Consider the following 12579-nt stretch of genomic DNA (forward strand, 5'->3'; position numbering starts at 1 on the left):
ATTTAATCAGCCTGCTCTGTAAAGGAAGGGAAATATTGTCTACTAACTGTGAGTTTCTGGATCTTCCCTGCTAGAGAAGAGTGGAGACCAACATGCTGGAAAAGAGAAGGCCTGAAGCGTATTCGTAGGTTAGATTTCTGTCGATCACAATGTTTCTGAAATGGTGGGGGGAAAAGGAAAGGGTGGGATAAAAAAACAAAAACAAAACAACATATTAGTAAAAACCAACCTATGCCCATTTATCCAGTTTTTCTTGTTTTCATTCCAGAAACCTACCAAGACTGCTGTGCAAATATAATACTGTTCAAGGTCCTTGCACAGAACCTGTTTATTCAGGAAGGGTGTTTCTTGAGAAATGAAAGACCAAAATATGAAGTTTATTTCCCATGTGGAATTTTCTCCGAGACTGCTGTCCAAGCAGTGACATTCTGCAGAGCCTCACAGGCGGTTACATGTATAACTTTATTTTAGGTCTGTTACACATAGTCTCTAACTAGACTTTAGCTTTTTATCCTTACTGCATCCATCTCCAAAACCTGAAGCAATAACAGCTATGATGCCCCTAAGAACTGTCCCTCTGAAGTTCTTTTTGAGATAAAAAATCTTGGCAGGAAGACTCTTCCAGAACATGCAGTAACTATAATGTACACTATGCTGGCTTTCAGCTCACAAAAATCAACTCATTCATCATCATGAAAACGTTTTAGCAGCTTTATAATAAAAACAAACTTACAGCATCTTTCTCAGGGTTACACACTTTCACCCAGAGGATATGGTCCAGGAGCCAATCAATAGGTTTCTCCTTATAAAACATAAATATGAACTCTACAATAAGAGTGATATCTGGAGACTGGAACATTTTACCTGTGGGTGACATTAAGAATAACTGGAGTTACTTTAGATTAGACATTACATTGTCTTTTGAAATCAATGAGATAGCAGATGATAACATTTGTGCCAAGACAAGAAATGTTAGCACTGAACAACTTGAAATTTCAATGTTATTAAAAGTTCCATACCTTTCAACTAAATAAAACAACTATTCAAACAAGAAATTCTTGTCACATATCTTGGTGCTATCAAAACACTCAGTGTATATTCAATGTATCACAACACAGCCCCCTTAAGCATAGAAATTGTCAGTTTGAAAAATTAAGAGAAAGAAGAGTTATGGACTGGCATCTATTATTCCCCATGACACATGCAAGTTCAAGCACCTGAGACGAGGAGTGTTGCAAGTGTTATCTGCCCAGTCACACAATTTCAGCTTCTGCAGGTACAAAAAGCAGAGATGCAACACCTACCACTAACTTCAGAACCTTCAGGGCAGGAAATCAAAGGGAAAGAAGGAAGCCACCAGAACATATCCAGAGACAATGCAACTCAAAAAGAGACATCCCACAGTGATCAGAGCTTTTTTCTGCAGTGCACAGACCATCAGCAGGACTTCTGCGTGGCACTGTGCAAAAGGATTCCTGGGAATCCTGCAGACTGAGGCTTCTAGGAGGCCTTTGCAAAAGAAGGAAACTTACTCTTGATGAAGAAAGTTTATTTAATATCAACATGAGCAATCACTTCCATGGCTGTGGAGTACATTCCTCTGGCAGTAGAGGTGTCTGAAGAGAAAGGTGGCCAATATTTGGAGCTACTGTGTAAATCTGAATGCAGCACTTGAAGAAAGTGCCTTGTATGAAAACACTACTCAGAAGCAACACAACTGCGAGTGAGGCAGTCCAAGGCTGAAGATAGACTGACAAGTGCTTGTACCAGGGACTGCACTGAAGCATTGGAACAGGCTGCTGAGGGGAATGCTTAAGGCAACATCCCTGGAGGTATTTAAGACATGCAGATGTGGCACTTGGGGACATGGTTTAGTGGTAGATTTGGCAGTGCTGAGTTAGTGGTTTGACTACAACCTTTGAGGTCTTTGCCAACCAAAATGATTTTATGACCACATGCCAGCTAAAATCCCAAAGGCAGTCCCAGATTTCAAGGCAGATTCAGAAAACTTCACTAGGTTTGCAGATGAAGTCAGAAGTCTTTGCTAGGTTACAACGGAGAAGGCAAGGAAGAAAGACGTCACATAACAATGAATCTCTCAGGAAGACACCGGCTGAAATGGTTCAGTTCTGCAGATGTTGCTGAGGTGTGGCAGTGCTGGCCTTAACAGGGATGGGCTCTTGGGGCAGTGTGCATCAACAGATCAGAGTCCAACAAAAGTTCTTTTCCAATGCAAGTCTTCCATTTCTCCACACTTTTGAGTGCTATACAACACACTAACACACAGCACTCAGGCACGAGAAATGTTTTGAGGGGTTTTTTCCAGTTGTGAAGAGGCCTCCATAGGCTTTCTAAATAACAAATTCCACAAGTGGTACAAGTTCTAATGCTTTCTCCTACTCTTAGAAAAACCAGCTGGTGTAGACATTAAGAGGAGATCACTGGAAGAGCCTTGCCCTTTTCAGAAAGCAGGTCTGATACAATCTCTTTTAAGACTCGTGTGAAATTGGATAAGAACAAAGCCAGTGAAAGAATACTCAGTGGAAACTCTGAGAGGAGTTTGGAGGTATCTGAGTTAGACTACATCATTATGCCTTGCAACAAATATGGAAGAAGCATCTGATGAAAGAACCAATTATTTCACCTGTTAGAATGATGCTATACTCATTATAGTAGACAATTTACACATTGGGGTGGAAAAGTAAATGTGCTAAAACATTAACTGATTTGACATTGCTATATCGAAATTGTCCCTTACAGTAACTTTTCATCCAGCCCTTTACAAAGCAAAAATACTGACATCACTTTTAAGTGGCTGTTGCAATGAAGTGCTCAAACAGGTATCTCCACATGAAAACAATCTGTAACTAAAATTTGAAACTTCCACTACACAAGGGACAACTCCTACTAAGCTGGGGAGATAAATAAATAATGCAAAGCTTTATTCTTAAAATACATAAGAAAGATGTTATCATTTTTATTAGTACATTGTTAGTATTTACATACATACTGCCACATTGTTTAACATTATTTGTGGAAGTAAACATTAAAAAATGGGTAGGAAACAATGATATGATTAGTTAAATGTTGTGTAAAATACTCACACAGAAAAACAGCTTTCAGCTTGTCACACTTCCAACTAAACAGACCCCAGTTTTCCTGGTGATTCATCTCTGCCTACTGCTTTCAATGGCATCGGGCAGGAGAAGAGAAAAATATGGTAAGCCCTAATAAAACACCAGCTAAAAAATGGGACTAACCAGATGTTTCTGAGATTTTTATGGGACTGAAACCATCATTTCTAGGTGACACCTGCTGAGGCAGCCTGTCAGTCACATCTGTTTCCATAGGAGGTGCACCTTTCCATGTGGTGTCAGAGATGCACAATACGATGAGAGACAGAAGACAGAAATATCCCCACAATATTGCCCTAATCTCAATGCAAGTAGACTGAAGAGACAGTTTATCCTCTTCCAGGATCTATACACAGCCATGATCCTCTAGAATACTTTTCTTCTTCTACACAAGGACAGAGCAGAAGAATCACATTGACACTTTTTCCTTTGACTAGCTCATCTTCTGAAGAACATAAGGATTATCGTCTTAACACAGACCATGTCACTTAGAACTTGGCATGAAGGCACAGGATCCTACAATTAAGTGAATTGAGAACAATAGTGAAGGCAAGAGTAGGAATTTACTCTTATCCCTAATGTAAGTAATCCTAATTTCATATAAAATAGAAACAGGATATCAATGAATTATTTACCTCCATATGGCAAACTTGTCTAGGCTCAGAGGCAGTTTCCTCTAGTCCAGCACTCTACTGAGCACCATGCGGACAACCACCCCAGACTTGGGGAATAATCTAATTGCCATGGCGATGTAACAGGGCACACCAGGAGAAAACAAACAACCAAACAAAACTTAACCAACCACAAACAAACCAATCAACCAACCAAGCCACCCTGATACATCCAACTGCAGCTAGTCAGAATAAGTGAGGTAAGCTGGCTGTACCTGCACTGCCATCTTCAGACCCAAGTGGCCTCCCTGCACTACAGTGCACAGCACCATGGAAGTGTTCAACAGTGTGGAGACAGAGTCTTTTCATGTTAATTCCTAATGAACACTGGAGCAAAGACAAACAGGAAACACCCTGATCCCAAGACAAGTGCTTGTCTTCCTTCAGTAACCAAGGACAGGCATCCACATACCACTTTCTGAAATGCTGTCACTACCTGCCACACACAGCTTGGCACAGTTTGGCTCCAGCCCCTCGTCCCTCTATATAACATTGCCTCACTCATCTGTCATTTCTGTCTCAGGACCCCACTGGGACAGCAGTTTGGCTGTGGATCCATGTCCCCTTTTTCCCATTAGAACAGTCTTCCTGGAGCAGCTCAAAACCAGAGCTCTGCAGTGAAGTCTCTGGTAAAACAGGTCTTCAAAGCTCTGGATCCCTGACTGGCCACACCTAGTCCTTGTAATGGAAACCAGCCCAGTACAACACCTACTGCACAGATCCAACACCCAGCCCCTCTGAACCCAAACCAAGCAAGCCCTTGCCTAATCTCCCCTAAGCAAGAGCAGCAGCAGCAGCCTGGCTTCCCTAGGGCACAACCACAGCCCAAGAACAAGCGGCAGCTTTTGCCAAGGTCCTTCTGTCCTGCAGCTCCCATGCAGCAGTCTATGAGGAAGGTGCTGTGAGCCACAGAACCACTGAGACACCATCCAATCATCAAGCCAAAGATGCCTAAGGAAACACTGCAATGAACATACACTGCCTCAAACTGCAAAGTCTGTGGAAGAATTGAAGCAATGCCTCATCTTACACCATGTTCATGCACTTGGTACAGTACGTGGGAACAGACATAAACCCAGGACACTGCTGACAAAACTTCAGAGCTTTTGAATTCTGGGTGCATGCAACCTACAAAATCTGAAAGAATTAAGAGACAAAGATAAAATCTTGCTCCACATAACCCTTGAGATACAAAATGCAGACTTTCTCAAAATTATTTGTCTGTATCGATAAATATGGCAATCAGGACACAAAAAACACCAAATGCTGAACACTTTCATTTTTCAGTCCTTTTAAAGGCCATCTTTAGTGAATTATTCTGGTCCTCTCAGTATTTTGCTGGCAAATACAAGAATACAAGCACAAAATGAAACACTTTGTTTTCTAGTTCTCTGAACTACAAATATCTAAATCATCCATTTTAATTCTTCCATATGAGCATCACCAATACTGAGTCTACACCAACAATAATTTTACACCTGCAAGCACATATTCTAGCTATAGCTGATGTTTTCAATGCTTTCCCTGTTAATGATATGCAAATTGCTGGCATTAAAACCAGAATCTCTTTGAAGTTATTTAAAGCTCAAATGTTTGACTTGATCTGCTCTTTCCCAAACTTCAACTATGTGCACAGCTTGAGCAAAACTGCAATCAGAACAAGTTAAAATAATCAGAACAACAGGCCTTAAAACATCAGGGCACAATAAGACTCAGAGGAACTGTGTAAGACAACCAAAAGGCCATTTCAGGCCACTCCAATAAATGTCTGTGACAGCTGGCATTACAGCTACAGTGCAAGGATTGTAGTTCCTCTGGAAAACACTTCAGCTCACAGGCAGTTGGAAGACAAATCATTATTCCTCATAAAAATCTAGTAGGACTGCTGCATTAGGTCACAGGGCTCACAGTGCAAACAAGAATCCAGAAGAGTAAAAGATAATGTCTCCTTCCACAGAGCTTCTTAAGGAAACAGCATACATCTCAGGCATTATTTATTAGATACTTGACAGCACTTAAGACTATGCTTTCAAGATTTAAAAAAACCAAAGGAAGCAACGTCTGTTCCATGGCAGAGGTGACAGAATTCTATAATCCTGCTGTCAGCCTAAATAGCTGCATTTGCCACTTCCTCATGTAGCACTTGCATAAATTAGATTTTCAGTTCAGAAATACACTATGACAAAAAATCCCACATTTTTACCTTGCAAACTTGCAAGCTAATCAAGGTTTCCAACAGCTAACAGTGAAGCAGCCACACCTCTCTTTTTGAGAGATTATTTCTAAATCAGTATCATCTAGACAACAGTTGCCCAGAGAAGCTGTGGATGGTCCAGCCCTGGAAGTGTTCAAAGCCAGGCTGGATGGAGCTCTGAGCAAGCTGGTCTAGTGGAAGGCGACCCTACCCTTGGCAGGGGGGTTGGAACTGGATGATCTTCAAGGTCCTTTCCAAACCAGGCCATTCTATGATTCTGTGAACTGAGTGCTCTACATTCTTTCTTGGACATCTATGCATAAAACTGATCCCCAGTTACAAACTACTGTTATTCTTCCCAAAGGTATCTGCATTACCAAATTACTGCATCAGTATCAGTCTGCATCAAGATCCATAAAGGGATAGCAGAGATGAGGCAAATCTACATTACTTGCATAGAATTTCCAAGCAATATATGGTTATAGCACACCAATGTGTACCAGAGCCAAAAGTTTTAGTTGCTCTTATGAATACTAATTTTTCTCTCAAAACTGAAAAACAGGATTAGTAGCTATATAGGAAGAAGAAAAAGATGTAATTTAATTTTCTAGGTAGAAAAGCAATGTTGAAATCTGTAGCCGTAGCTAAATGCATCTGAAATTCTACTGATATCATCTAGTTAAAATGAGGCAAACAAATATGATACAAGGAACAAAGAACAGGGATGCAAGCAGCAGGAGCTAAGAGCTAAATTTAACTACAGCTACTTTCAAAGCCCACACTGACAGAGCCCAGAAGTAGACAGACAGTATAGAAAAACAAGATATTTTTAAACAGTTGTGCTTTTGATTAAGCCATGTCTCAGTATTAAGGACTATCTACCTACCCCACCAGGCTTAAACAGTGTGCCCTCTATAACAGCACAGAGAGCAGAAAGGGGGGAGTGAAATACAAAAATACTAAGTTAAGCGACCTGAAATACAACTGCATGGGGTAGACAGTGCATGTCCCAAAATGTAAGCTGGTTTTATGCACATTTAATATGTCATTATTCCAAAGTGACAATTTGTAAGTGAGCACACTCTACTACTGTATCAGGCAGAGGTAGAATAAATGTAAACTTTATAGCCCAGGAACTTCATACAGAATTTACATTTACAATTAGACTGGAGGTAAAACACAAATTGTGGGCTTAGTCTGGATTAGTGCTTAACTGTTCAACAGTAGAAACAAAGTCTTATCAAATGCTGTATTCAACCAGTCTCTGCCAACACATAACAGAATGTTGCAAGGAGCTCTCCAACCCAGGAGAAGTTTATTTAGGGCAAGATGTCAGTAAACCACTTAAATTCTTATTTGTCCATGCTAGGCAGCATAATTTCCTATTTCTCCCACCCCTAAGGCCACAGAACCAATCCCAGAATTATTTCAGCAACAGTGTATCTCTGATGGTAGCCCAGCAGTTAGGTGATGGCCAATTGTATAAAGAAACTTCACTCTGCCCATTTCCTTTCCTCCTCCCCATTGTTTCTGTAGGCTAAACTGGCAGGCAAGTCTACAAAGTACCATTCTGTACCCTAACATAGCATGTACGAGGGATAATTACTGTTTTCCTTTCTACTCCAGGAACCTCTGAGACCCCCAAAGTCAGGGAACTATTGCACACCTGATGTAGAGATGGAAACAGGACAACACTTAATCAAGTAGGGCCAACATTCTCAATTCTCAGTACAACCATTATTGGTCACTGACCTAAAAATAAAACCATTCTCTGCCAAGTAGATCCAAAGGAAAGAGAACAACAAGAATTTCCAAGAGAATGACAGAACTCAAGGCTGCACTTTCATCTGTTACACATAGGACTTTCTTTCTGTTCTGAACTCAACTTACAGCCTTCATATTGGAATTGTTTGTGTTGACCACAGGAATCTCCAAAGCCTGCCCCAGCTTTTGATTTTTCCTTGCATATCTCCAGCCTGCTACTTTTAAAAAGATCATGACACATCAATGCAGCAATGAAATAACCTTTTGATTTGTAAAATCCCTTCAAAACTCTCTCATTGCTTTTCTGTTTAGTATCTCCCCATGAAAAGATATTAGTGTTAAGAACAAAGAACCATAATTTCCAGAGCACCCTGCAAGTTGACCCACAACCCGAGATCCTGCATTAACTCCTCTCACTGTTGTTCATTGCAAATGACAGTCTCTGACTGCATTTAGGAAGGAGCAGATTGTCATAACTTCTCCTTCATGAAGTAAAAAGATGGAGATAGAACAGGCTTTGCAAAAAACTGATGCCTGTTAATTCTTGAAAATTTTGGCACAAACACCAATGAAGTTATTTTAGGTGGAACTAATTTTCATGGGTTTTCTTCAGTTATGTTTTAATTACATTTTCATTTTAACAGCAGCTAAATTAAAAATACGTCATATCTTGCAGTTTGATTGTTAGTATTTTTATAAGTCAACCTTTGGTTATAAAAATGCCCTCTTTTCCAACAGTTTGAGTTTGCCTCTATCATATTGAAGTATATGAAACAAAAAAGGGGCAAAAGCAACCAAAGTTCCTAAAAAGGCAGTGAATTTCTTCTTCTTGGTCTATTTCCAGTACAAAGAAGATAGCATTGAAGTCAGATCACTATTAATTCACAGTCTGAGTATGAATGTGTTCTTTCGACCCGCGAAAGTGAATATTTTCTTACCAATGAAACCCAGCTGAGAAAATTCTAGAATCATCCAATCTTCAGAAGCGAGCTGAAGCGCAAAATTTTTTATTGTGCTGAAATAATTCTGCTTGACAACAATGTCATCTTCAAGCTGGAGGAAGGTAGAAGTGATATCGACATTAAAAAAAAAGCATTAGCAAAGCAATAGAAAAAAGTTCAGCCAGGAAATACTGACATAATATATTGCTAACACATAGTCATATATTTCTAATGCTAGCACTGACATAAAACAGATGCCATAGCCTGGAATAACTATTGTAGGGATCAGCCTGTCTATTTGTGGAGAACTAATACAGAATCCTTCAGTAGTAAGAATCCACAAACACGTCTCGACTTCTTCCTTCGGAGCACTGCTTTTCCAGCTTCTTTCTTCAAAGGAAAATCACCCATAAAACTATGTTAGTCTAAGTGGCATCATCAGAACAAGTTCAGTATCTGCATTATTTGTACACAAATGTGACTTTGCTCACAAATGTAAGAGCACCGAAAGAGTTTCTCCTCTGAGACACGATATCTGCAGAGGTAGGATTCATTTCACCTGTCCAACAGAAGCACAGGTGCACAGTCCATAACCACCTAGTCCAGGCTGCAGAACTGCCAACATGGGGTGCTACAATCCCAGTAACTCACAGTAAGTGCAGGCCATTGCTGCATTAGGGATCCTGCTTCTCTTGTCCTTTCTCACAGTGCAGTCATGCCCTCCCCCTTGTGCTGGCACTAATATTTGTGCAGCTTCCTGCTATCAGACCAGACTGTCACATGTTATTGGCTCTGCAGCTTCCCAGAGAGCTGGGACTCCAACAGCTCTCAGAGAGGAGTCAGCACAGCTTTGTGAAAACTAGATGAGATGTGTAGGACTTTACACCCCAAGGACACAGGCACAGAATCTAAATAAAGATCATTAGTGCAGTTACTAAATCTGCAATACCTGTAGTTAAGACCTCTACTTCAAAGCAGAAACACATGATAGGAACAATTCTGAGCTGAACTGAAGAAGAACTGCTTAACTCTGTTGTTGGAAACCTCATTGTAAAGAAAAAAAAAAAAATCCCATGTCTACACACAACAGTCGTATTAAAGTGACACTGCACTTTCAAAAGAAAATAAAAATAGATTTTAGCTTCCTTTCCACTAAAAACTATGCTGGCTTTTTTTAAAAAGATTTATTTATTTATTTTTGCATACGTAACTCAACAATAATTCATTCTGGGGACAAGGGAAAAACAGTAGTTAAGCTTCTTGGATTCCTTCATTTTTTGCCAGGCATCTTAAGATAAGTGAAATAGGATGAATTACTTTCTGCTCCAGAGACAGTGTCCTCCTCAAATTACTTCCTCGTATACCATAACCACCATACTTAATGCACTCTTTAAATGATGGGATCAAGTTTTCTTTTCTATGCAGGTCCCTCTGATGTGTCCAACAACATAATTTCTGGAGATTCATTTGAAAATTTGTCTCAAAATAAAGAAGAGAAATTTACCTGAATGTAATAAACCCCCTTTTTCTGGGCATACATCATAAGAAAACAATAATCCAAGTTCTGTTTTGTTCTCCATCTGGAATTAAATTGAAAGATTAAGGTTGATGAAAAAAGGTTATTTCAATACATGCTGGCAATATAAAGTAAATTTCATTATGAAGAATGACACACAGTGAAATGTTAGGGCAGCTGCTTTTGGCACTGTTCCCTCAGGAAATCCACTGTCTGAAAAAAAAAAGGAACAAAGCTTTCACCTTATGCTTTAATACAGACATCAAACTGGTTTAATTTGAACCTGACTTTGTGACAACTACCTGACATTTCACTAAAAGCACATGTGCATTTAAAATGGTAATTCAACAAGAACTACTGGGTTTTACCCTGTATTTTATTAAGTAAAACATCAAATGAGAAAGTCCATATACAGAAATAAAAGTTTATCAAAAGTCTCAGTTCTCCTCCCAAAATTTAACACTAAGTGGATTCAACCGAGCATAGACTCTGATGGTGCACAGAGCAGCACATAGCTAGGAATGAGATGGATTCACAGAGCACTTTCAGCATCCCCACACTTGCAAGAATTACAGTAAGAAAACATTTCAAGAATTCACATCCCACTTGCCATTTTATAAACAACGAAAGTGTGGGTGTGGGAGGAGATGGGAAAAGATCTGGGGGAATAAACCTACCTCACTCTCTCTTTGGAGTCTCCAAATGTTTCCTTCAAGTTTGTCAAGTCAGGATAATATGTTGCAGGAGGGGCTATTACTTCCACCAAGCCAGAACTGATCTCTGTAGAAAACCTGTCAACAGAAACACCCTGAAGTCACCTGACAGATTCTGAGTCCCGTAGTTCCTGCTCTCTTTCTGTTGGAACAGTTATTGTGTCTGGTTACGAGCACTTGCTCAAATGAGGCAGATAAAAGAACAGTAGTATAGAAAAAGTATTGTTTTCCTTAGCGTGGCCTTCAGAGCACTATCGCCTCTTGCCAATCAGAATCAAACCACATTCTAAACATTTTTCTGCAATTTCTCAGAACCGAGTGATTTTTTTCTACAGCTCTCTTTGAACATGCAGAATGCAAAGCCCTAACACAGATGTCACAAATTTCCGTTCATGTTTAAACAATCCCATCTGTTTATGGTGCATCAAATAATTTAATCACACTTACTGTTTTACAGTTTAACTGACTGAATCACTGCCTCTTAATTTGTCATCTCTTACTTTTTTGTTCAAAAGTCCAAAGCTCCACGAAACAGAAAGGCATGATCTATTATTTCCAGAACATTTTTAATTGCTTACTGCAACCTGATTTAGTTTATCATCAATAAACTAAGAAATCCTCAATTAAAACTACAACTTACTCTCTTTCCAGGCTTGCAACAACACTGTTAACATAATCAAGATCAGTCTGGGGAAAAAAAAAAATGAATAGATTACTTGATAGTTCTGGAATTACATGACAAAAGAACAAAGTAAAATAAACATTGCAGGTAGCTGTCCTGAAATATCACTTTCATTGTGTAGGATATTGGAGCAATACAATAACACATCATATACATAACTGTGTCTTACCTCTTATATGAGAATTTCTTTTGTAAACAGAGGGGAATAATTACATTTGCACTTAACAGAAAATTGTTAAAACTCACCCTCTTGATGATGAAAATGATTGCTGAGTGTTTGTGTGGCCAAAACTTCATATTATTATTATTATACAATAATAGTATATAAGAAAATATTACAGAAGAAAAGACATCCTTCTGGAAAACAGAGCATTGAACACACACACACACAGATACTCCTCTTTCAAATGTACATCTCCTAAGCTTTGCGCTTAAAGCAAATGCCCTAACCACAGACAGCAGTGAGTTCTGCTGCCTTTCTGACTAGGGTTGCTTTTCTGCATCAGAGACTAAATTTGAGGGACTACCAATCCTATCAATCACTCAGTTCTCATAGATGCAGCAATTCCAAAAATTACTCATTGGTGAAAACACAAATCGCGACATTCTGGAAAAGTCTAGATCATCTAAATTGCCAGCACTGGACAATTATTCAATCTGGCTGCACACACACATTCAAAGAAAAGAGAATTTGTGAACTCATAAATGTGACTGAAAGCCTAGTCTTTGTTATACTTATTAACATAACGATTTCACATTCTGTTTACATTTTTGAAAAGAATAGTCTATAAATCAACCCAGATTCTGGCTCATGAGGGTTCTGGAGAAAGAGTTGTCTTTGAAATGCCAGAAACAAAGGAATAGTTCATATTTTTTCTGATGAATTTGTAATACAGGATATCATTAAAGGATTATACACAGAGATTAAATCCTCCCAAGCCTTTCTATAGGACTGATAATCTTG

General features: G+C 39.2%; 1 protein-coding gene across 4 annotated transcripts in view; it reads right to left on the reverse strand.

Annotated features, from left to right (window-relative positions):
* MGAT4A (alpha-1,3-mannosyl-glycoprotein 4-beta-N-acetylglucosaminyltransferase A) overlaps window positions 1–12579 on the reverse strand; it is a 72945-nt gene that overhangs the window by 18541 nt on the left and 41825 nt on the right. For all 4 annotated transcript variants that reach the window (XM_040056826.1, XM_040056828.2, XM_058419513.1 and 1 more), the window contains 6 exons: window positions 11574–11620; window positions 10898–11011; window positions 10209–10284; window positions 8702–8816; window positions 734–864; window positions 48–155 (listed from right to left, as the gene is read on the reverse strand). In XM_040056826.1, coding sequence (XP_039912760.1) covers window positions 48–155; window positions 734–864; window positions 8702–8816; window positions 10209–10284; window positions 10898–11011; window positions 11574–11620 — 591 coding nt within the window. The remainder of the gene's footprint in view (window positions 1–47; window positions 156–733; window positions 865–8701; window positions 8817–10208; window positions 10285–10897; window positions 11012–11573; window positions 11621–12579) is intronic.

This window comes from Hirundo rustica, chromosome 2 (assembly GCF_015227805.2).
Source record: "Hirundo rustica isolate bHirRus1 chromosome 2, bHirRus1.pri.v3, whole genome shotgun sequence".
Lineage (NCBI taxonomy): Eukaryota > Metazoa > Chordata > Aves > Passeriformes > Hirundinidae > Hirundo > Hirundo rustica.